The following is a 25,157-nucleotide window of genomic DNA, read 5'->3' as shown; positions in this document are numbered from 1 at the left end:
TTTTAAATGAAAAAAGGTGTTACAAGTGTGAAACATGTAGGTGGGGAGAGCAGACTGTCAGTCATTACATGTCTCAAGCTAGTAACAACAGTTTAAAATAACCTCTGGAGGCAGATTCTCAGGGAGATCTATCTCCGGCCCATAGATCTCAACAGCTCATTTACAAATAAATTAAAAAATGTGGTTTTCTCTGGCATAAGACAGCGGATCACAGATCTCAAGGTATCATTTTATTCAGCTTCCTATGACCTACATGCCCATATAAACGACTTGGGAGGGTTGAACCTACTGACAGATTCCTTTTAATCAAAACTACAGTATGTGCAAAGTAGCTAACCGTCATTTGTTTGTTGGTACCAAATAAGTTTGTTTTAATGCTCAGACTACACCGGATTGTTTCTAGTATTTAGCCATGGAGACGCATAGGGTTGCATAGGAGCTCTAACCCCAAAATGGTAACATTTTATTAAAAACTATAGCACTTGCTCCTTTTACTGATACCTTAACTCCTTTTAATAGAGTTCCTCAATTTGTCTTTCTCCTGACTTTGTGTTTCCTTTACAGCTCGGAAGCTCTGCTACATTGGAAGGTAAAGGGCAGCTAAAATTTACTTCCGGACGATGGAGCCCTCACCACAATTGTACCCAAGTCGCCACAGCCAATGACACCGCCATCCGTGGCTGGGACATAAGAAGTATGAGGTAATAAAATAGCTTGTTCTGCTTAACAAGTAGTAAAGGGACAATCAAGAGCATCAAGAATTGTCATCCCCTGTCTTTCCTTTTCATTTTAATTAGTTATTTTTAATTATTTCTTTCCTCAATTGACAAGATGTGGCCTTAATTGCCTTGAGATATATCAAGATCAGTGGGGTTGGACAATTGGCCCCCCCCAAAAAAGTTGTGCTACTCTGTTGGGTAATGTTTATGCCATAAGTGTCTGCCAGGAAGTTGTAGTCTTGTAGTCAAAAAAAGAAAATTGCGTTAAGTTAAGGGTGGACACAATTATACATTTCATTGAGCAGCTCTTTATTTTGTGTTAAGACACTTAATATATATGCCAAGGTTTTGTTCATGTTTGTAAGGGAACATAAGAGCTTCTTCAGTGTCGCCGACCTTTTTAAAAATAGATGAGCATTGGTGGCCATCACCGCAGGCTGCTGTGTTTCCTTAGAAATGTTACAGCTATGGAGCACTGATGAACTGTTTCCCCTGCCTCGATGCTTTGCGCTGAATGTGTCATGGTTTGAACAGGGTTCTTGCCCTGCACTCACAGGGTTAAGTGTTCGTGGCCTCTTTCTGGATCTGGGAGGGGTATTTATACTCACTCTTTACCAGGGTTCTCTGTCAGCTATACTGTTGTTCTGGTGTGTCTGACCCCTTGTGTGCGTGTATTCTGCGTTGCTTGTTTGCTTCCCGTGTATGACCCGGCCTGTTCCCTCACTCTGTACTCCGTCTCTCGCTTTGGTACTATTGTCTTCTCCGGTTCTGACCTCCTGGCTTGGCTATCGTTACTCTGTTACAGTTTGTCCCTATTGTACCGTCTATTGCCCGTTCTGGTTTTCTGACCTATTGCTACGTCCTGACTATCCATTCTGTCTAACCCTTTGGTACTGTATTGCTATTTTGTGCTTTGACCCTGGCTTCATCTGGTTTCTGTCTCTGTCTATGCCCCTTGGTAACATTGTCCTGTAGTTACCTTTCTAGGAGTTTCCCTGCAGCCCCTAGATCTGTGGAGCTTAGGCCACGCCCCCAGCAGTCATGTGCTTCAGGTCCTGATACTCTGAAGCACGCATCGTCACCGCTGCTGCCCTGCTCCACAGGTATCTTTGAGCACTGTCTTTGTACTCAGGACACCTGCACTGGCACAGTGAGCAAGTGCAGTGCGGGGCTCCTGACCATTTCAGGTTTTTTTTCCTCTGAAGAAAAAAAAAAAAAGTGTTATCCTCATGTATCCCATACAAGCTTTGGCTGATCAGGTCAAGCACCTGACCCAAATGTTCCACAAACTTAATGTGGAACAGCGCACGATGGCCCAGACCCAGCAACAGTTGGTAGATACTGTGCAGGGGGCTGTCGCTGCAGGGGCTCCGAGTGCTGGGGATAGAGATGTGTCATTGGCATTCCCCGAATCTCCGGTCAAATTGCCAGACCTTTTCTCAGGGGATAAAAAGGAGTTCAGGTCTTTCAGAGAATGATGCAAGCTTTTTTTTTCTCTGAGACCCCGCTCCTCCAGTGATGAGTTCCAGAGGGTGAGGGTCGTCATTTCCCTACTTCGGGGGGCTCCACAGGCATGGCCTTTCTCTCTCTCTTCCTCTGCTCCTGAACGTATGTCTGTGAATTTGTTCTTTGAGGCTCTGTGGCACATTTATGATAAGCCCGATAGAGTGCGTCTGGCAGAGGATATGGTGATGAGTGTGACACAGGGGAGGAACTCTGCTGAATGGTTCTGCTCTGAGTTCAGACGCTGGGCAGCGGAGGTCTCCTGGGATGATGATGCCCTCTGGGGTTTGTTCTGTAGAGGCCTGTCCGAACGTTTGAAAGATGCCCTAGCCCTTCATCCTCCACCGGATTCTTTGGAGGACGCTATGACCCAGGCTGTCCGCATGGACCGTAGGCTGCGGACAAGAGGGGTCATGCTGCAGGAGACCCCTTTATTCTCCAATCTGAGAGACTCTGCATCTAGTCCTGAGCCCATGGAGGTTGGTGCCACGTCATTGGAGGAAAAAGAGAGGAGACACCGAAGAAACAACCAATTGTGCTTTTACTGTGGATCCACTGGACATTGGAGAAGGAACTGTCCTTCTTGCCCTTCTTCAGTGAAGCCGTCAGGAAAACGACTGAGTCTGAGTAACAATCGAGGAGGTTGCCCAGACTCCCAGGTACCCTTTTCCTCACTTACTAAAATTCTGCTTCCGGTGGAACTGGAACTTACAGGCAGTCCAGTTGGGACTACCGCCTTTGTTGACTGTGGTTCTTCTATTAATCTGATCGATGCCAAAGTTGTGACTTTTCATAAGATAGGGACAGTCGGGTTAAAAGATCCTGTTAAAATCGTGGCAATTGATTCTTCTCCTATCACCCAGGAGGGATTTTGTTTCATGATTGATACCTTTTCTCTGAAAGTGGGTTCCACTCACGTGGAAAAATTAAGGTGTTTTGTTATAAATAATCTGCCGGCTGAACTGGTACTGGGTATGCCTTACCTTCAACGTCACAATCCTACTATTGACAGGGTCACAGGGGGGTTGTATGGCTAACGGTCTATGTTGTAACTTGACAACTCTTGTCACCCCAGTAAAATCTGTGTCAGTGTCGTCTGTCGATCTGGAAGGTATTCCGGAGTACCTGAAAGATTTTGAAGACGTATTTTCTGAAAGTGAGGCTGAGGCGCTACCACCACATAGACCCTTTGATTGTGCCATTAATCTAGTCCCTGGAGCCAAGTTACCCAAGGCTCGCCTGTTCAATTTGTCCAGTCCCGAACGTCTAGCCATGAAGGAGTACATTACCGAGAGTCTCCGCAAAGGGCATATTAGGCCTTCTGTTTCACCTGTGGCAGCGGGCTTCTTTTTTGTTAAGAAAAAAGATGGTGGTTTGCGGCCGTGCCTCGACTTTCGGGACTTAAACAAAATTACTGTGAAAAATACATACCTTCTCCCCCTAATTCCTGATCTATGTAACCAACTCACAGGGGCCAAGTGGTTCTCTAAACTGGATTTACATGGGGCATATAACCTTATAAGAGTCCGGGAAGGGGACAAATGGAAAACAGCATTCCTGACGACTGAAGGGCTGTTCGAAAACTTGGTTATGCCCTTTGGTCTCACCAACGCTCCTGCTGTTTTTCAGAATTTTATTAATGCAATTTTCTCTGATTTAATTGGTCGTTTTGTGGTTATCTATTTGGATGAAATTCTGGTGTACTCGGTGGACAGTCAATCTCACTTGCACCATTTGCGGATGGTTCTCATGAGACTGAGGGAGAATCATTTGTATGCCAAATTGGAAAAATGCTCATTTTTCATGCAAGAAGTATCCTTTCTGGGCTTGATTGTGTCAGGGGAGGGGTTCCGCATGGATCCTAAGAAGGTCCAGGCTGTTACGGAGTGTGTGCATCCTCATGACTTGAAAGGGTTGCAGCGATTTTTGGGCTTTGACAACTTTTCTAGGAAATTTTATTAAGGGCTTCTCGCAGGTGGTAAAGCCTCTAACGGACCTCACTCTCAAGGGAGCTGATGTAAAAAATTGGTCTGTAGCTGCAAAAAATTCTTTCATTACATTAAAAAAGTGCTTTTCTTCAGCCCCTGTATTGGTACAACCTGACCCGTCAAGACCTTTTGTCGTGGAGGTTGACGCCTCGGAAGTAGGGGTGGGGGCAGTTTTGTCTCAGGGCCCTCCTACCCTTACTAATCTGAGGCCTTGCGCCTTCTTCTCTAAAAAAAATTTTCCTCTGCTGAGAGAAATTACGATGTCGGCAATAGAGAGTTGTTGGCGGTAAAGTTGGCATTTGAAGAATGGAGGCATTTCCCGGAGGGGGCTGTTCATCCCATTACAGTCATCACTGATCACAAAAATTGGGCCTATATCGAGTCTGCAAAGAGATTGACCCCCAGACAGGCTCGGTGGGCGCTTTTTTTTTCTCGATTTCCGTTTACCATCACATTCCGCCCGGGATCTAAAAACATCAAGGCTGATGCCTTATCCCCAAGCTTTGATTCGGTGTCCCCTCCAGAATCTCCCTCCTCCATTCTTCAGCCAGGAGTAGTGGTGGCCGAAATCTCATCTGAGTTACAGAGAGGGATTTTGGAGGCCCAGGCTCGGGCTCCTGGTGGTAAACCCCCGGGTAGATTGTTTGTATCAGAACGTTTCCGTCTCAGACTTATGCAGGAATTTCACGATTCTGTGTTGAGTGCTCATCCTGGGATTGCAGCTACCCGGGGGGCAATTGCGAGGGATTTCTGGTGGCCCTCTATGGTAACAGATATTAAAATGTTTGTGACTGCATGTGGGGTGTGTGCTCGTTCTAAAAGTTCTCAGGTCCAGCCGGCCGGGGAATTGGTGCCTTTGCCAATTCCGGATAGTCCATGGACACATTTGTCCATGGATTTTATCACAAATCTTCCTCCTTCCAGGGGCAACTCGGTGATATGGGTGGTGGTGGATAGGTTTTCAAAACAAGCTCACTTTGTACCTCTCCCTGCGTTACCATCTGCTGAAACCCTGGCCCGCTTATTTATGCAGCATATAATTAGGTTGCATGGAGTGCCTATGAATGTGGTGTCAGACAGAGGGGTACAGTTTGTAGCCAGGTTCTGGAGGGCTTTTTGCAAAAAGCTGGGGATTTCGTTGTCCTTCTCCTCTGCCTACCACCCAGAGTCTAATGGACACACGGAGCGCACGAACCAATCGTTGGAGCAGATTCTGAGATGCTTGGCATCTTCCAGGCAGGAGGACTGGTGTGAGGTATTGCCCATGGCAGAGTTTGCATTCAACGGTCGTGTGAGTCAATCTACTGGAAAGTCTCCCTTTCAGGTCAACTATGGGTTTAACCCACATTTTGGAGATTTTTCCCACATGGATTCAGGTTGTCTTGGTGCTGAGGATGTGACACGTCTTAGAATTCTTTGGAGGGAGGTTCGGAGGAATATTTCCAAGGCCCAGGAAAACTATAAGTGGTTTGCTGACAGGAGGAGGGGGCCAGGTCCAGCATTTGCAATAGGGGAGAAGGTGTGGCTATCCACCCGCAATATCAAGCTTAGGATACCATCTATAAAGCTGGGCCCCAAGTTTATTGGCCCATACAAAGTTGTGGAGGTTGTTAACCCAGTAGCCTAACGACTGCAGCTGCCCACCTCCTTTAAAATTTCTGATGTCTTCCACAGGTCCCTGTTAAAGCCTGTGGGGACGGTGAGAGAGGATCCCTCATCAAATGCTCCGCCAGTGCTGGTAGAGGGGCAGCTGGAGTATGAAGTAGGGCGCATTGTTGACTACCGGTGGGTGCGCTGGAGACTCCAGTATCTGGAAGGGGTACTCTCTGGAGGATCGGTCATGGGTTCCGGCCAGTTCGGTGCATTCCGATCGTCTGGTGCGGGCTTTCCACGCCAGATACCCAGACAAGCCTGGGGGTCCAGTGGCCCCCCGTTAAGAGGGGGGTACTGTCATGGTTTGAACAGGGTTCTTGCCCTGCACTCACAGGGTTAAGTGTTCGTGGCCTCTTTCTGGATCTGGGAGGGGTATTTATACTCACTCTTTACCAGGGTTCTCTGTCAGCTATACTGTTGTTCTGGTGTATCTGACCCCTGGTGTGCGTGTATTCTGTGTTGCTTGTTTGCTTCCCGTGTCTGACTCGGCCTGTTCCCTCACTCTGTACTCCGTCTCTCGCTTTGGTACTATTGTCTTCTCCAGTTCTGACCTCCTGGCTTGGCTATCGTTACTCCGTTACAGTTTGTCCCTATTGTACCGTCTATTGCCCGTTCTGGTTTTCTGACCTATTGCTACGTCCTGACTGTCCGCTCTGTCTAACCCTTTGGTACTGTATTGCTATCTTGTGCTTTGACCCTGGCTTCATCTGGTTTCTGTCTCTGTCTATGCCCCTTGGTAACATTGTCCTGTAGTTACCTTTCTAGGAGTTTCCCTGCAGCTCCTAGCTCTGTGGAGCTTAGGCCACGCCCCCAGCAGTCATGTGCTTCAGGTCCTGATACTCTGAAGCACGCATCGTCACCGCTGCTGCCCTGTTCCACAGGTATCTTTGAGCACTGTCTTTGTACTCAGGACACCCGCACTGGCTTTGTGAGCAAGTGCAGTGCGGGGCTCCTGACAATGATTTGGAGACTCCATGAGGCTTCTCTCTAGGTTTTAGCATTCTTTTTTTAACACCTAAGAGATTGCAAAGTTATTCAAAATGACCAGAACCTGAAGGGGTCCCATGTCTGCCATAAATGTCGGAGATGGGGGTTACTGGTCACAAGAAAGTACAACATTCTGACAACTACTTAACACTTAAAGGAACCCAATCATTTGTAATCTAAATAATTCATATAGTTTTCCTCACATTTAGGGCTAAATCAGACGTCCATTTTTCACATACGATTTCTTCTCATGTTTTCATGGCTAGAACTCATACTGCGTATAATCTAAAGAGCCGTTCACATGTTCGATTTTCTTTTTTTGCGGACGGACTGATCTAGACAGAATCGTGGAAACATGTCGGATCAAAATTGGCAATGCAGGTCTATGGGTCCGTGAAAAAAATCAGGCAGCCCTCACTGCCATCCGAGTGATGTCTGTTTTTCACTGACTGCTAGATAAAAGAAAAATTGATGAAACTGGAACCAAACTCGGAATAAACTCAGATGAAACACTGCATAAAACCACTGATGAAATTAGGATCAGTTTTGTCGTGTGTGAAAAAGACGGCCGTCTGGATAATCCCTTACTGTGATACATTTTCTGCATAATCCTAAAACAGTCAGTCACAGGGCAAGAAACTCGCACGAGTCTCACGTCTTAATACCTGGCACTGCCGCCGGCACTCGGAATGGAGTGTTCAGCTGCATAGAAATACATGCAGCCGCACTCTCCGGTCCCAAGTGCCGGCAGCAGTGTCGGGTATTGAGACTCGTGCGATTTTCACGCAAGTGTGACCCCGGCCCTATAGCAATCCTACAGAGAACAAAGGGGTTACACTCCAGCTGATCAGATCCGTTCCCAGCTGGTGGCCGATGAAAACCTTGCCCCCTTTGCCAAGTAGTGAGGCTTAGCAGTGCACTTCAGAGTGTGCGCAGCAGAGAGGCTTGTGTTGCAGCCAGTTGTGCTGCTCAGGTCTTGATATATTGGATACAGCAGTGAAATTACGTCGACAGCACACATTACCGCTGTAACCTATCATTATGGTTGATGGCTAATGCTCTTTCCCTTGTTACAGCCGCCCAGCTTAGTGATTAGCTGCAGCGGTGATATGCACGGTCAACGTGACATAACTACTGCACTAAAAACCGAGGTACATCTTACTTGACATAAAAAGCCCTTAGAAAATTTCTGGATAGAGCTGGAAAACTACCTTAAATTTGCTGATACTCATTTTTGTAAGCAATTTTGGGCACCTAATCATGAACAACATGAAAAGATCACAGGTTTAACATAGCAGGATATGTTACCGGCAATACACAGTTATGACCAAAAGTGTTGGCACCTTTGAAATTGTTCCAGAAATGAAGTATTTCTCCCAGAAAATTATTGCAATTACACATGGTTTGTTATGCACATGTTTATTTCCTTTTGTTTGTATTGGAACAACACGCACACAAAAAAAAAAAAAATGAAAAAAAGGCAAATTAGACATCATTTCACACAAAACGCACACATTTTTTGTCACTTTTCCAAAATTGTATGTAAACAAGTTTGTTTCAAGCACCGGATGCTCGTTCAAACTCACTTGTGGCAAACCAGATAAAAAGGGGAAAAGTTGGCTTAGTCTTTGCATTGTGTGTCTGTGTGTGCCACGCTAAGCATAGAGAACAGAAAGAGAAAAAGAGAACCATCTGAGGACTTGAGAACCAAAATAGTTGAACAAGGTCAATAATCTCAAGGTTACAAGTCTCCAGAGGTCTTGATGTTCCTATGTCCACAGTGAGCAACATAATAAAGAAGTTTACAACACATGACACTGTAGCTAATCTCCCTGAATGTGGACGGCAGAGAAGAATTGATGAAATATTGCAGCACAGGATAGTCCAGATAGTGGACAAGCAGCTAAAATCAAGTTCCAAAGAAATTCAAGCTGTTCTCCAGGCTCAGGGTGCATCAGTGTCAGTTCAAACTATCAGTTGACATTTGAATGAAATAAAACGCTATGGCAAGAGATTCAGGAGAACCCCACTGCTGAAACAGAGACATAAAAAGGCTAGAATGCAGTTTGCCAAAATGTATGTGAGTAAGCCAAAATCCTTCTGGGAAAGTATCAAGTGCACAGATGAGACAAAGAGCTTTTTGGAAAAGCACATCATTCTACTGTTTAACTAAAACTGAATGAGGCTTGCAAAGAAAAAGAACACAATACCTATAGTCAAATATGGTGGAGGTTCAAAGATGTTTGGGTGTTGTTTTGATGCCCTGATTGTGTGCAAGGCATTATGAACTCTAAAGATTACCAAAGGTTATTGGGTCTCAATGTGCCCAGTGTCAGAAAGCTGGGTTTGTGTCCTAGGTCATGGGTCTTCAAACATGACGATGACCCAAAACATACATCAAGAAGCGCCTAGAGATGGATGGAAACAAAGTGCTGGAGAGTTCTGAACTTGCAGCAATGAGTCCAGATGTAAATCCCATTTAACACCTGTGGAGAGATCTTAAAATTGCTGTTAGGAGAAGGAGCCTTCATGAGAGACCCGGAGCAGTTTGCAAATGAAAAGTGGACCAAAATTCCAGTTGAGAGGTGTAAGAAGCTTGTTGATAGTTATAGGAAGCGACTGATTGCAGTTATTTATTCCAAAAGCTGTGCAACCAAATATTAAGTTAAGGGTGCCAATAATTTTGTCTGCACAATTTTGGGGGTTAGGTATGAAATTATGTCCAATTTGCCTGTTTTTTATTTTTGTGTTGTTCCAATACACACAAAGGCGCTAAACCTGTGTATAACAAAACGTGTAATTGCATGTGCAACAATTTTCTTGGGGAAATACTTCATTTTCTGGAACAATTTCAAAGGGTGTCAACACTTTCGTCCATGACTGTATTTTTTTTTTTTTTCTTTAATCCCTATTTATTCAAAATTTAGATGTGATCTATGAAGAAAATTTGGATGGTCTGCAATAAAATAAATAGTTCATGTGGAAAAAATGCAGATTTTTACCTTTGAATTGTTGTCCAATAGTAGCATACATCATTTCATTTATTCCTTTTTTTTTCTCTTTTGTGTCATTTCCACGTTCCTCTGATAGTTTTTGCCTGCCAGATGCTCTCATTTCATGTTGGTGATTATATTCTGTGTACACCGTCATAAGACAACAGTCTTAGAGCATCTAATAAGGAAACCTTTTTTTTTTTTTTTCCTCCGGTCTCGGTTGTGATTTCGATAAGCACCGGAGTGATGTTATACACACGCGTTGCTATAGCAACAGAGGTCTGTGCATGCTTTTTTAAGATACCGATTATCCCCTTTGCACACAGTAATTTATCACTAAACTGAGGAGACAGATCTTTGCTAGAGCGGCTGTTGCCTTAACAGTGGGGGGAGATATTTATATTCACATCTCTATGTCCTGCTTTCACCTGAAACCCTGAATCGCAGATATATTTGACTTTGTACATTAGCGGCTCCAGATTATTAGCTTTTGTGCGTTTAGATGTTTATGACTTTAACGTAAATATATTAGTGTGGTATATGTACATCCTGTATATAATATATATTTATTGTATGGATTGTCCACTCACACCACATGTATTCAACTAGACTGTAAACTTAACGCAGATGTCCGGACACATCACATTGATGACTTTTCCATAGGAAATGGTGGCCATCATGGCAGGCTGCTGTCTTTCCTTAGAGATGGGTGTCTGACAATCAACTCACCAATGCAACTATAAAGGTGTTGTCACCGATTCATCATTGACTGTGGCTTAGGGACGCTGTGAGTGGCAGCTCATCCACTTTATGGTATTTGGAGTGTGCTGTACTGTCAGTGTTATGAGTGACAGTCCAGCCATCCATTATGATCCTAGGGCATGCTGGGCTGTCGGCATTTTGATTGACAGCCCTGCTGCTCAATCTGATCTAACCTGCATATGCTTCCCCATGTTCCTCCTGTCCTTAATTCTTTGCTAGCTATTTAGTTGGTTAGCTGTGAGTAGTTGGCGTCAGCTGTAGCTTAGCTTGGTTTGGTGTGTGTGTGTGTGTCTGTTTCTCTGATCTTGTTGGCGGACCTCGGGTTTGTCATAACTTTGTGTGGATTTGCCTTTCTGCTCTTGATGCTCTGTGACTTAAGGTACATGACCCCAGACACTGGGAAGTTGCTCAGCAATGCTTGCACTAGAAAGTTGCTCAGTGGATTCTCGCACTGGGAAGTTGCTCAGCGCATGCTCGTACTGGGAAGTTGCTCAGCGAATGCTCATACTGGGACGTTTCTCAGCACATGCTTGCTTGATAGGTGCTCAGTGAATTCTCCCACTGAGAATAAGCTCAGCGCATGCTTGGGCTGGGAAGTTGTTCAGATTATGCTCGTGCTGAGAAGTTGCTCATCGCGTGCACACATCGGCTACAAGTTGCTCAGCACATGCTCTCATTGAAAAGTTGCTCACTGCATGCTCATTCCGGGAAGCTGCTCAGCAGTGCTCGCAGTAGAAAGTTGCTGAGCGCATGCTTGCACTGGGAAGTTGCTGAGCGCATGCTCGCACTGGGAAGTTTCTCAGCGCATGCTCGCACTGGGAAGTTGCTCAGCGCATGCTCGCACTGGGAAGTTGCTCAGCGCATGCTCGCTCTGGGAAGTTGCTCAGCGCATGCTCACACTGGGAAGTTGTTCAGCGCATGCTCGCACTGGGAAGTTGTTCAGCGCATGCTCGCACTGGGAAGTTGTTCAGCGCATGCTCGCACTGGGAAGTTGTTCAGCGCATGCTCGCAATGGGAAGTTGTTCAGCGCATGCTCACACTGGGAAGTTGCCAGCGAATGCTCATCCTGGGAAGTTGCTCAGTACATGCTCGCACTGGGAAGTTGCCAGCGAATGCTCGTACTGGGAAGTTGCTCAGTACATGCTCGCACTGGAAAGTTGCTAAGTGCATGCTTGCACCTTGAAATTGTTCAGCATATGCTCACATCGAGAAATTGCTTAGCATATACTCGCACTGGGAAGTTGCTTAGCGCACGCTTGCACTGGGAAAATGCTTAGCGCATGCTCATACTGGGAAGTTGCTCAGAACATACTAGCATCGGGAAGTTGCTCTGCGCATGCTTGCACTGGGAAGGTGCTCTGCACATACACAGCAGAAATTGCAGCAATTCTGTCAAAAATGTGCATGATGTCAATGGTGTTCTGACACGGAGGTTGTAAGTAATTTTGGAGCCAGCATCACGTGACCCACAGTCTGAAATGTAGACAAGTACACTTTTTACCATTGAAAGTTATTTATTTTTACTAGTATAATTTTAGGTTGGAGATATTGGGTTATGAAAAACCCCAAAGCAATTACAGGCACCTGGCACTGATGTGAGATCTGTGTTCTTGCTGCTACATTATACAGTGGGGCAAAAAAGTATTTAGTCAGTCAGCAATAGTGCAAGTTCCACCACTTAAAAAGATGAGAGGCGTCTGTAATTTACATCATAGGTAGACCTCAACTATGGTAGACAAACTGAGAAAAAAAAATCCAGAAAATCACATTGTCTGGTTTTTTTTCATTTTATTTGCATATTATGGTGGAAAATAAGTATTTGGTCAGAAACAAGCAATCAAGATTTCTGGCTCTCACAGACCTGTAACTTCTTCTTTAAAAGTCTCCTCTTTCCTCCACTCATTACCTGTAGTAATGGCACCTGTTTAAACTTGTTATCAGTATAAAAAGACACCTGTGCACACGCTCAAACAGTCTGACTCCAAACTCCACTATGGTGAAGACCAAAGAGCTGTCAAAGGACACCAGAAACAAAATTGTAGCCCTGCACCAGGCTGGGAAGACTGAATCTGCAATAGCCAACCAGCTTGGAGTGAAGAAATCAACTGTGGGAGCAATAATTAGAAAATGGAAGACATACAAGACCACTGATAATCTCCCTCGATCTGGTGCTCCACGCAAAATCCCACCCCGTGGGGTCAGAATGATCACAATAACGGTGAGCAAAAATCCCAGAACCACGCGGGGGGACCTAGTGAATGAACTGCAGAGAGCTGGGACCAATGTAACAAGGCCTACCATAAGTAACACACTACGCCACCATGGACTCAGATCCTGCAGTGCCAGACGTGTCCCACTGCTTAAGCCTGTACATGTCCGGGCCCGTCTGAAGTTTGCTAGAGAGCATTTGGATGATCCAGAGGAGTTTTGGGAGAATGTCCTATGGTCTGATGAAACCAAACTGGAACTGTTTGGTAGAAACACAACTTGTCGTGTTTGGAGGAAAAAGAATACTGAGTTGCATCCATCAAACACCATACCTACTGTAAAGCATGGTGGTGGAAACATCATGCTTTGGGGCTGTTTCTCTGCAAAGGGGCCAGGACGACTGATCCGGGTACATGAAAGAATGAATGGGGCCATGTATCGTGAGATTTTGAGTGCAAACCTCCTTCCATCAGCAAGGGCATTGAAGATGAAACGTGGCTGGGTCTTTCAACATGACAATGATCCAAAGCACACCGCCAGGGCAACGAAGGAGTGGCTTCGTAAGAAGCATTTCAAGGTCCTGGAGTGGCCTAGCCAGTCTCCAGATCTCAACCCTATAGAAAACCTTTGGAGGGAGTTGAAAGTCCGTGTTGCCAAGCGAAAAGCCAAAAACATCACTGCTCTAGAGGAGATCTGCATGGAGGAATGGGCCAACATACCAATAACAGTGTGTGGCAACCTTGTGAAGACTTACAGAAAACGTTTGACCTCTGTCATTGCCAACAAAGGATATATCACAAAGTATTGAGATGAAATTTTGTTTCTGACCAAATACTTATTTTCCACCATAATATGCAAATAAAATGAAAAAAAAAACAGACAATGTGATTTTCTGGATCTTTTTTTCTCAGTTTGTCTCCCATAGTTGAGGTCTACCTATGATGTAAATTACAGACGCCTCTCATCTTTTTAAGTGGTGGAACTTGCACTATTGCTGACTGACTAAATACTTTTTTTCCCCACTGTACATCAAACAATGGAAGCATATTCGGCATTGCCAAGCATAGCAGAACTAGAACATAAGTGTGAGTAGAATGTAAAACATGTAGGAAAGAGATTTTTTTTTCACTTTTTGTGACTTCAAATAGATGAAAAATGCTTTAGAACTTTGAGGACATGTGTTAACACACTGCTTTTTTTCCCCATACAATTCTCCCATGCTTTTTTCCTAAAATTTTCCCACACTTTTTTGCCTTGGAAAAAATGCAGTGTTTATAGTACCAGCAAAGTGAATAAAATTTCTGAAACATGATGCTACTTATGTTCTTCTTCCAGATTTGTACCATCAAACCGTTTTTTTCAAACCTGCATGTTTATTCTTTTAGCGTTTTTATGACCTTTTTCACCTATTCAAATGAATGTGAAAAGAAAACGTATGTAAAAACGGGTTATAAATGCGCATATTTTACTCAACGTTTTTCCGGTCAGTGCTCAGGTTTTTGCTTCAAAAAATCTATCGCAAGTGGTCCACTTGTGCGCCTACCTAACAGGTGAGTATGCGGGGCCAGGCTGCATTACTTTATTTGCCAAACCAAATTTTGTATTCTTGGTTAGATTTCACTAATGATTGTAAAGATCAGTTTTGTAATAACTCCCACACCATCCTTATGTATTTATTTTTTTACCCTTTCTGGTCTTTCTCTAGGAAATCTTTTGCTAGTCAATTGTGTTTTGCAACTGAAGTTTGGAGCGTGCGTTGCTCTCCTGAGCTGCTTGCTGCATTTCATGTTTGCGCTATGTAACAATATAATTGAATTTTTTATTCCTTTTTGTTTTTTTGGGTTTTTTTTTACTTTTGCTTATTTTGGGACAGTATTCTCTTCTTTTATTTGTTAGGGCCTTTGTTAAAATAGAGTTTAGCCCTACGTTCAACGGCTCTGTTGGGGTTTACATCCAAACCCAGGAAAACGAGATTCAATTGTATGCTGTGATGGGACCTTTGACTATAATGATGCAGATGGAGTCAATGTACTCTGTCGTGCATCATTTTAAGCCATATATACCTAGTGGAGCAAGACGTAGTCGACTACAGCTGTAAATTATGCAAAACTTAGCAAAGTGTGACTCTATCTGCATCATTATAGCCAATCGCCCCGTCACCACATACAACCAGCTCCCATTTTGCAGGTGTTCACATGTAAGCACCAACTGAGCCCCTGAATGTAGGGGCAAGCCTTATGTGAACATAGCCTATACTCTTCCATAGCCAAATGGCATAGATTTGTATGGAGTGACAATTTTCATACACCTCAGATTGTGTCTGTTTTGACTCATTTTCTTACTCTTTACAATCTTTGTTCCCAGGTCTAGTGAGAACCATTCCACTACTTTAACCAACAAATAAAGTAGCATTCTGTAGCGCTACAGCATGCAAACATGAAATAAATGAAATTTGAACTGCATTACTGCTCTATAAATTTAGATAAATTGAGAATACTTACATAAATTGGCCAATTCATGTGTACCCAGCAGCCATGATAAGGCGCTTCTCATTGCTGGGAACCTGCCTAATGTGAATCCTCTCTTCGGCTAAAGCCTACGTTTATGTGGGAAGAACAACTGAGAAGAAAAGCAGTCACAGAGCCCAGGAAAAGTCAAAGACATCCTTTATTAAACAATTGACACACAGAAGACTAACAGTAAGGTGCAGGCTAAGAGATGGAATCAGATGGACCCCAGCATATGAAAATAGCCCAGGGAAAGCTGGACCCTTATGCAGAAATAACACACTCATAGAGCATGATGTAAATAGTGGTCACCAAAGAATTGCACTGTATATACTAGTGGGTGGAGTATAATAACAAAACTACTCAGGCCATCCTCCTAGTAGAGATACCATAATTAGGTCATATAGGGAGTAAAGGTAAAGTACCCCTAATAAATCTCCACAGACCATGTCAGGAGAGAAACACCCACGCAAAGAGGCAAATCAAGACTCTTTAAAACATACCTCAATGAAGCGCAGTACTGCACAGGACCAGCCCCCCTTTTACCCCGACGCGCGTTTTGACAGATAGTGCCTTCCTCAAGGGGCATAGAGCAGGGGCAAAGTGCGCGGTTTAAATACCTAACAATCCGGAAAGCCAGTGCAGCGACGTCATCCGATGTACGCCGCGTCCGCCCACCCGCGCTCTAACAGGCAGCCGGAAGCCGGAAACACGTGGGGCCCCAGGTGATCCAGAAGCCAGCGCACTGCCATGACGCGAGGCAGCAGACACAGTGGTCATCCGAGCCCATGCGCCGACCACACGGAGGCCGGATAGACCATCACAAGTGCTGGCATCTTTAAATATCGTAGTCAATATAAGGCATCACCAAAAAGAGAACACAACACCATACATAGGGATGCATAAGTGTATAAGGCACATAAGGATAAATATTAAACTCACAGAGAATAATACATGTATATATATGTGTGAAGTCCAGCAAAACCAGAGGTGGAGGTAAAGTGTGTTGCAGCAATGAACAAAACTAATATGAAATGCAAAAGTAATAAAATACCATATTATTGATACAACACACCCTCCACATCTAGAAAGATATATATAATGCTCTAGAAATGCTAGAAAGATATAGTAGCGGTACAAATCTCCATGGTTATATACATGTAAAGGATAAATAATACATATAAAGCATAATAAATATACAAAACCTCAAGAATATTTTGCAACGCCCTATATAAACATTGTGTTTAGAAGAGAATGCATATATATTTCATACATACATAAACCATACACATATATATATTTTTTTTATACGTACAATGTAATATGGGCATAAAGCACTCAGAACAAAAAGGGGGGGGTCAATAGATATAACGGTAGACCAATACGTATAATATATGCATGTATGAGAAATACAAAAAAAATTAATGTATAAACAAAAAATAAAAAAAAAGAATAATAAAGTCCATTAAAGCAATAACGATCACAATCCTTCATGAATCCAGAGGGTGATGCTGCATGTAGCCACACAAATGTGGAACACTGATAGTCACGGTCCTACATAAATCCGGAAAGGCTAATGATGGATACAATAGCACACGCAACTAAACAAAAAAGAAAAAACAACAATATTAAAATCAAGTAAAAACAATACATGCGGAATCACAACATACCGCAGTGCACTGATGACTAGAGAAATGGCGCAAAACTAATGTTTCCATTAAGGCCCAAAGGTTGAATAGTCCCCAGGGTCCAGATCCACCTAGATTCCAACTGACCAAGGCGTTTAGATAGATTGCCTCCTCTGATGTTGATATTGAGGGCATCAATCCCCCGTACCCTGAGAAGGGTACTATCACATTGATTTACTGCTTTAAAATGTCTGGGGATCGTTTTGAGAGTGGCCTCATCCGTATTGCCTGCGGCAGCTTGAATACCAAGAACATGTTCCCGAATACGGACTTTAAATTGTCTCGTAGTCATCCCAACGTAGATAAGCCCACAGGGGCAAGTTGCATAATAGATTACATAACGAGTAAGGGTACCATTACACCTAGCGATGCACCAGTGATCCCGACCAGCGATATGACGCGGTCAGGATCGCTGGTGCATCGCTAGGTGGTCGCTAGTGACCTGCCACACAGGCAGATCTCACCAGCGACATCGCAGGGGACGGGGATCGCTACTTACCTGTCAGACGCGGAGATCCTGCGTCCTCCCGCCCGGCTCCACGCGTCGCTCGTCGGCGCCACAGGAAGCACCGCAGGAAGTGGCCGACGAGAAACGGTCCAGGAGCTTCTCGCGCGATCAGCGATAACCAGCGGGGGGAGCCGGTCGGAGGTAAGTATCACATGCAGCGATATCGCTAGCAATATCGCTGCAACGTCACAAAATCGGTGTCTTTACAGCGATATTGCTAGCGATATCGCAGTGTGTAACGGGGGCTTAACACATGTAATACGCTTCTTTATTTTAACCCCTTCACGACCTTTGACGCCACGTAGGCGTCATGAAAAGTCGTGCCAGAACGACCCATGACGCCTATGTGGCGTCATGACTTTAAAGCCCCCCTGCATGTCGGGTGACCTAGGTTACTGAAAGGTCACCCGACCCGCAGATACAGGGGGCTTTGTTCTTCCCCACAGGGGGAGTGGCTTCGCCCCCACGTGGCTACGATCGCTCTGATTGGCTGTTAAAAGTGAAACAGCCAATCAGAGCGATAGTAATATTTCATCAATGAAAATTGATGAAATATTACAATCCAGCCATGGCCGATGCTGCTGTAGCATCGGACATGGCTGGAGACACTGATTCCACCCCCCCACCGGCGATCCCCCCCCCCCCCGCAACTGAATGCCCCCCTCCCATTCCCTCTGCTCCCCGCCAGCTTCCGATAACCCCCTCACCCCCTCTCACCTCCCCCGGCACCTTCTAAGTCCCCCTGTCGCTCCCGGTGTCCGGCGGGTCCGGTTCATGGGCGCCGCCATTTTGGAAAATGGCGGGCGCATGCGCAGTGCGCCCGCCCGAATCTGCCGGCTGCAGATTCCATTCTTTCATTTTGATCACTCTCACAGTGATCAAAATGAAACAAAAAGTAAATAAACCCCCCGATTATCACCCCCATAGGTAGGCACAACTAATAAAGTAAAGAAAATATTTTTATTTTTATTTTTCCATTAGGGTTAGGGTTGAAAAGAGGGTTAGGGTTGAAAAAAGGGTTAGGGTTGAAAAGAGGGTTGGGGTTAGGGTTGGAAAGAGGGTTAGGGTTAAGGTTGGAAAGAGGGTTAGGGTTAGGGTTGGAAAGAGGGTTAGGGTTAGGGTTGGAAAGAGGGTTAGGGTTAGAATTAGGGTTAGAATTAGGGTTAGGGTTGGAATTAGGTTAGCGTTGGAATTAGGGTTAGGCTTGTGGTTAGGGATGTGTTAGGGTTAGGGCTGTGGTTACGGGTGTGTTGGGGTTAGGGTTGGAGTTAGAATTGAGGGGTTTCCACTGTTTAGGCACATCAGGGGGTCTCCAAACGCGACATGGTGCAACCATTGATTCCAGCCAATTTTGCGTTCAAAAAGTCAAACGGTGCACCCTCCCTTCCAAGCCCTGACATGTGCCCAAACAGTGGTTTACCCCAACATATGGGGTATCAGCGTACTCAGGAAAAATTGCACAACAACTTTTGGGGACTAATTTCTCGTGTTACCCTTGGGAAAAATAAAAATTGGGGGCTAAAAAATTATTTTTGTGGAAAAAAAATGATTTTTTCATTTTCACGTCTCTGCATTATAAACTTCTGTGAAGCACTTGGGGGTTCAAAGTGCTCACAACACATCTTACATACGTTCCTTGGAAGGTCTAGTTTCCAAAATGGGGTCACTTGTGGGGGGTTTCCACTGTTTAGGCACATCAGGGGCTCTGCAAACGTAATGACGACCGCTGACTATTCCATCAAAGTCTGCATTTCAAAACGTCACTACTTCCATTCCGAGCCCTGACGTGTGCCCAAACAATGGTTCCCCCCCACATATGGGGTACCAGCGTACTCAGAACAAACTGGACAACAACTTTTGGGGTCCAATTTCTCCTGTTACCCTTGTGAAAATAAAAAATTGCGAGCTAAAAAATCATTTTTTGAGGAAAAAAAAAATATTTTTTATTTTCATGGCTCTGCGTTATAATCTTCTGTGAAGCACTTGGGGGTTCAGTGTGCTCACCACACATCTAGGCAACTTCCTTATGGGGTCTAGTTTCCAAAATGGCATCACTTGTGGGGGGGTTTCCACAGTTTAGGTACATCAAGGGCTCTGCAAACGTAACATGATGCCCGCAGACCATGCCATCAAAGTCAGCATTTCAAAATGTCACTACTTCCCTTCCGAGCCCTGACGTGTGCCCAAACAGTGGTTCCCCCCCACATATGGGGTACCAGCGTACTCAGGACAAACTGTACAACAACTTTTGGGGTCCAATTCATCCTGTTACTCTTGTGAAAAAAAATTGCGGGCTAAAAATCTTTTTTTTTTTGAGGAAAAAAAATGATTTTTTATTTTCACGGCTCTGCGTTATAAACTTCTGTGAAGCACTTGGGGGTTCAAGGTGCTCACCACACATCTAGATAAGTTCCTTGGGGGGTCTAGTTTCCAAAATGAGGTCACATGCGGGGGGTTTCTACTGTTTAGGCACACAGGGGCTCTGCAAATGTAACATGACACCCTCAGACCGTGCCATCAAAGTCAGCATTTCAAAATGTCACTACCTCCCTGCTGAGCCCCGACGTGTGCCCAAACAGTGGTCCCCCCCCACATATGGGGTACCAGTGTACTCAGGACTAACTGTACAACAACTTTTGGGGTCCAATTTATCCTGGTACCCCTGTGAAAATAAAAAATTGCGGACTAAAAATATTTTTTTTAAGAAAAAAAAATATTTTTTATTTTCACGGCTCTAAGTTATAAACTTCTGCGAAGCACCTGGGGGGTTCAAAGTGCTCACTATGCATCTAGATAAGTTCCTTAGGGGGTCTAGTTTCCATAATAGGGTCATTTGGGGGGAGCTCCAAAGTTTAGGCACACAGGGGCTCTCCAAACACGACATGGTGTCCGCTAAAGATTGGAGCTAATTTTCATTTCAAAAAGTCAAATGGCACTCCTTCCCTTCTGAGCCCTGCCGTGCGCCCAAACAGTGGTTCCCCCCCACATATGGGGTACCAGCGTACTCAGGACAAACTGGACAACAACTTTTGGGGTCCAATTTCTCCTGTTACCCTTGTGAAAATAAAAAATAGCATGCTAAAAAATCATTTTTTGAGGAAAAAAAATGATTTTTTATTTTCACTGCTCTACGTTATAAACTTTTGTGAAGCACTTGGGGGTTCAAAGTGCTCCCTACACATCTAGATAAGTTTCTTAAGGGGTCTAGTTTCCAAAATGGTGTCACTTGTGGGGGAGCTCCAATGTTTAAGTACACAGGGGCTCTCCAAACGCGACATGGTGTCCGATAACGATTGGAGCGAATTTTCCATTCAAAAAGTCAAATGGTGCTCCTTCCCTTCTGGGCCCTGCCGTGCGCCCAAACAGTGGTTTATGACCACATATGAGGTATTGGAGTACTCAGGAGAAATTGTCCAACAAATTTTAGGATCCATTTTATCCTGTTGCCCACGTGAAAATGAAAAAACTGAGGCTAAAAGATAATTTTTGTGAAAAAAAAGTACTTTTTTTTTAACGGATCAATTTGTGAAGCATCTGGGGGTTCAAAGTGATCACTATGCATCTAGATAAGTTTCTTGGGGGATCTATTTTCCAAAATGGGGTCACTTGTGGGGAAGCTCCAGTGCTTAGGCGCACAGCGACTCTCCAAACGCGACATGGCAAGCGCTAAATATTCCAGCATATTTTCCATTCAAAAAGTCAAATGTGCTCCTTCCCTTCCGAACCCTGCCGTGCGCCCAAACAGTGGTTTGTGACCACATATGTATCGGTGTACTCAGGAGAAATTGCCCAACAAATTTTAGGATCCATTTTATCCTGTAGCCCGTGTGAAAATAAAAAAAATTAATGATAAAAGAAAATTTGTGGTGCAAAAAATAAAATGTCCATTTTTTCCTTCCACGTTGCTTTAGTTCCTGTGAAGCACCTGAAGGGTTAATAATCTCCTAGAATGTAGTTTTGAGTAGCTTGAGGGGTGCAGTTTTTAGAATGGTGTCACTTTTGGGTATTTTCTGCCATATAGACCCCTCAAAGTGACTTCAAATGTGAGGTGGTCCCTAAAAAAAATGGTTTTCTAAATATTGTAAAAATGAGAAATCGCTGGTCAACTTTTAACCCTTATAACTTCCTGACAAAAAAAAAATAGTTTCCAAAATTGTGCTGATGTAAAGTAGACATGTGGGAAATGTTATTTAGTAACTATTTTGTGTCACATCACTCTCTGGTTTAACAGAATAAAAATTCAAAATTTGAAAATTGCAAAATTTTCAAAATTGTTGCTAAATTTCTGTTTTTTTCACAAATAAACGCAAAAATTATCGACCTAAGTTTACCACTAACATGAAGCCCAATATGTCACGAAAAAACAATCTCAGAATCGCTAAGATGCGTTAAAGCGTTCCAGAGTTATTACCTCATAAAGGGACACTGGTCAGAATTGCAAAAAATGGCCAGGTCATTAAGGTCAAAATAGGCTGGGTCATGAAGGGGTTAAATGTTCTTGTATCACTCGAATTATGGAATTCACTACATCTATCTACGTTGGGACAAGCAACACAGCGGCCGCACGGAGTACAGCCACCCTCAATGGGAATATTATCCAAGAATGTCCTAGAATGCTGTCCCACATAGTGGCTCTTGGTTAATGTAATCACGTAGATTCCTTGCCCGCCTATATGTGATCAGAGGACGTTTAGGGAAAAATTTGCTAACAACCGGGTCGACCTGCAGAATCGTCCAAGCCTTAATTAATGCAGATCGCACCCTCTCAGCATGGGGATGAAAGGTAGTAATAAATCTACATCGATTCCGTCCCTTTTTGGACGCGGTATATCGATGACATCCTGTTTGTCTGGCAAGGCACGGCTGTCGACCTTGCGCAATTTATGGGATGCCTCAACAGCAGTGATCTAAATATTACCTTTACCTTTGAAAGTCACATGACTAAGATTAAGTTTCTGGATGTCACCCTCTATAAGGATGACAAGGGGAATATATATGCGGGTATTTTCCGTAAGCCTACCTCCACAAACACTTTATTACATGCTTCTTCCTGTCACCCCCACCATATGGTGTCTTCGATACCAGTGGGACAGTTTCTTCGCCTCCGCCGGATATGTTCTAATGATGCTGACTTTGAGAGGCGGGCGGAGGAATTGAGAATCCGCTTTTTTGAACGTGGCTATAGCAGGCGTGTTGTGAAAAAAGCCTATCATAGGGCGAAACATTCGGTACGCAACCGTCTGCTATATAATCAACATGGTGACAGATCTGAAGGTGGGAATCAATGTAGATTTATTACTACCTTTCATCCCCATGCTGAGAGGATAATATTGCCATTGAGGGTGGCTGTACTCCGTGCGGCCGCTGTGTTGCTTGTCCCAACGTAGATAGATGTAGTGAATTCCATAATTCGAGTGATACAAGAACATTTAAAATAAAGAAGCGTATTACATGTGTTTCTCGTTATGTAATCTATTATGCAACTTGCCCCTGTGGGCTTATCTACGTTGGGATGACTACGAGACAATTTAAAGTCCGTATCCGGGAACATGTTCATGGTATTCAAGCTGCCGCAGGCAATACAGATGAGGCCACTCTCAAAACGATCCCCAGACATTTTAAAGCAGTAAATCAATGTAATAGTACCCTTCTCAGGGTACGGGGGATTGATGCCCTCAATATCAACATCAGAGGAGGCAATCTATCTAAACGCCTTGGTCAGTTGGAATCTAGGTGGATCTGGACCCTGGGGACTATTCTACCTTTGGGCCTTAATGGAAACATTAGTTTTGCGCCACTTCTCTAGTCATCAGTGCACTGCGGTATGTTGTGATTCCGCATGTATTGTTTTTACTTGATTTTAATTTTGTTGTTTTTTCTTTATTTAGTTGCGTGTGCTATTGTATCCATCATTAGCCTTTCCGGATTTATGTAGGACCGTGACAATCAGTGCTCCACATTTGTGTGGCTACATGCAGCATCACCCTCTGGATTCATGAAGGATTGTGATCGTTATTGCTTTAATGGACTTTATTATTCTTTTTTATTTTTTGTTTATACATTAATTTTTTTGTATTTCTCATACATGCATATATTATATGTTTTGGTCTACCGTTATACCTATTGACCCCCTTTTTGTTCTGAGTGCTTTATGCCCATATTACATTGTACTGTATGTATAAAAAAATATATGTATGTGTATGGTTTATGTATGTATGAAATATATATGCATTCTCTTCTAAACACAATGTTTAGATAGGGCTTTGCAAATTGTCTATATTCTTGAGGTTTTGTATATTTATTATGCTTTATATGTATTATTTATCCTTTACATGTGTATAACCATGGAGATTTGTACCGCTACTATATCTTTCTAGCATTTCTAGAGCATTATATATATCTTTCTAGATGTGGAGGGTGTGTTGTATCAGTAATATGGTATTTTATTACCTTTGCATTTCATATTAGTTTTGTTCATTGCTGCAACACACTTTACCTCCACCTCTGGTTTTGCTGGACTTCACATATATATATACATGTATTATTCTCTGTGGGTTTAATATTTATCCTTATGTGCCTTATACACTTATGCATCCCTTTGTATGGTGTTGTGTTCTCTTTTTGGTGATGCCTTATATTGATTACGATATTTAAAGATGCCAGCACTTGTGATGGTCTATCCAGCCTCCGCTGTGTCTGCTGCCTCGCGTCATGGCAGTGCGCCGGCTTCTGGATCAAGTGGGGCCCCACGTGTTTCTGGCTTCCGGCTGCCTGCTGAAGTGCGGACGGACGCGGCGTACATCGGATGAAGTCACCGCACTGGCTTTCCGGATTGTTAGGTATTTAAACCGTGCACTTTGCCCCTGCTCTATGCCCCTTGAGGAAGGCACTATCTGCCGAAATGCGCGTCGGGGTAAAAGGGGGGCTGGTCCTGTGCAGTACTGCGCTTCATTGAGGTATGTTTTAAAGAGTCTTGATTTGCCTCTTTGCGTTGGTGTTTCTCTCCTGACATGGTCTGTGGAGATTTATTAGGGGTACTTTACCTTTACTCCCTATATGACCTAATTATGGTATCTCTACTAGGAGGATGGCCTGAGTAGTTTTGTTATTATACTCCACCCACTAGTATATACAGTGCAATTCTTTGGTGACCACTATTTACATCATGCTCTATGAGTGTATTATTTCTGCATAAGGGTCCAGCTTTCCCTGGGCTATTTTCATATGCTGGGGTCCATCTGATTCCATCTCTTAGCCTGCACCTTACTGTTAGTCTTCTATGTGTCAATTGTTTAATAAAGGATGTCTTTGACTTTTCCTGGGCTTAGTGACTGCTTTTCTTCTCAGTTGTTGTTTGCTATGTGTGCAGTTGTCCATAATTTGTCCTGAATTTGGGTGATTAACAGCTTAATTTTTCTATTCTGGCATTATTTAAGTACACCCATTATGTCCATTGGAAATTTTGTTTATGTGGGAAGGTAGGATCCTGCTGTAATTAAAAATGCCTGAGACTGAGGGGTGAAGAGACCCTATGTATACAAATATCAAAAGACTCACCGCCACTTCCTAAACAGTCACTTCTCAATTTTTCTAATTTTCTAGAGCAGTACTGCAGATCGAATTTCATATATTTCATGTTTG

General features: G+C 43.8%; 1 protein-coding gene across 1 annotated transcript in view; it reads left to right on the top strand.

Annotated features, from left to right (window-relative positions):
- EIPR1 (EARP complex and GARP complex interacting protein 1) overlaps nt 1–25,157 on the top strand; it is a 291,898-nt gene that overhangs the window by 219,906 nt on the left and 46,835 nt on the right. The window contains exon 6 of the mRNA XM_073568152.1: nt 565–701. Within this exon, the coding sequence (XP_073424253.1) occupies nt 565–701 (137 nt within the window). The remainder of the gene's footprint in view (nt 1–564; nt 702–25,157) is intronic.

This window comes from Dendrobates tinctorius, unplaced genomic scaffold (genome assembly GCF_039654945.1).
Source record: "Dendrobates tinctorius isolate UK_male_01 unplaced genomic scaffold, ASM3965494v1 ptg000021l, whole genome shotgun sequence".
NCBI classification, from domain to species: domain Eukaryota; kingdom Metazoa; phylum Chordata; class Amphibia; order Anura; family Dendrobatidae; genus Dendrobates; species Dendrobates tinctorius.
Note: the sequence above shows the minus strand (reverse complement) of the source record. Positions and strands in the feature narration are given on the sequence as shown.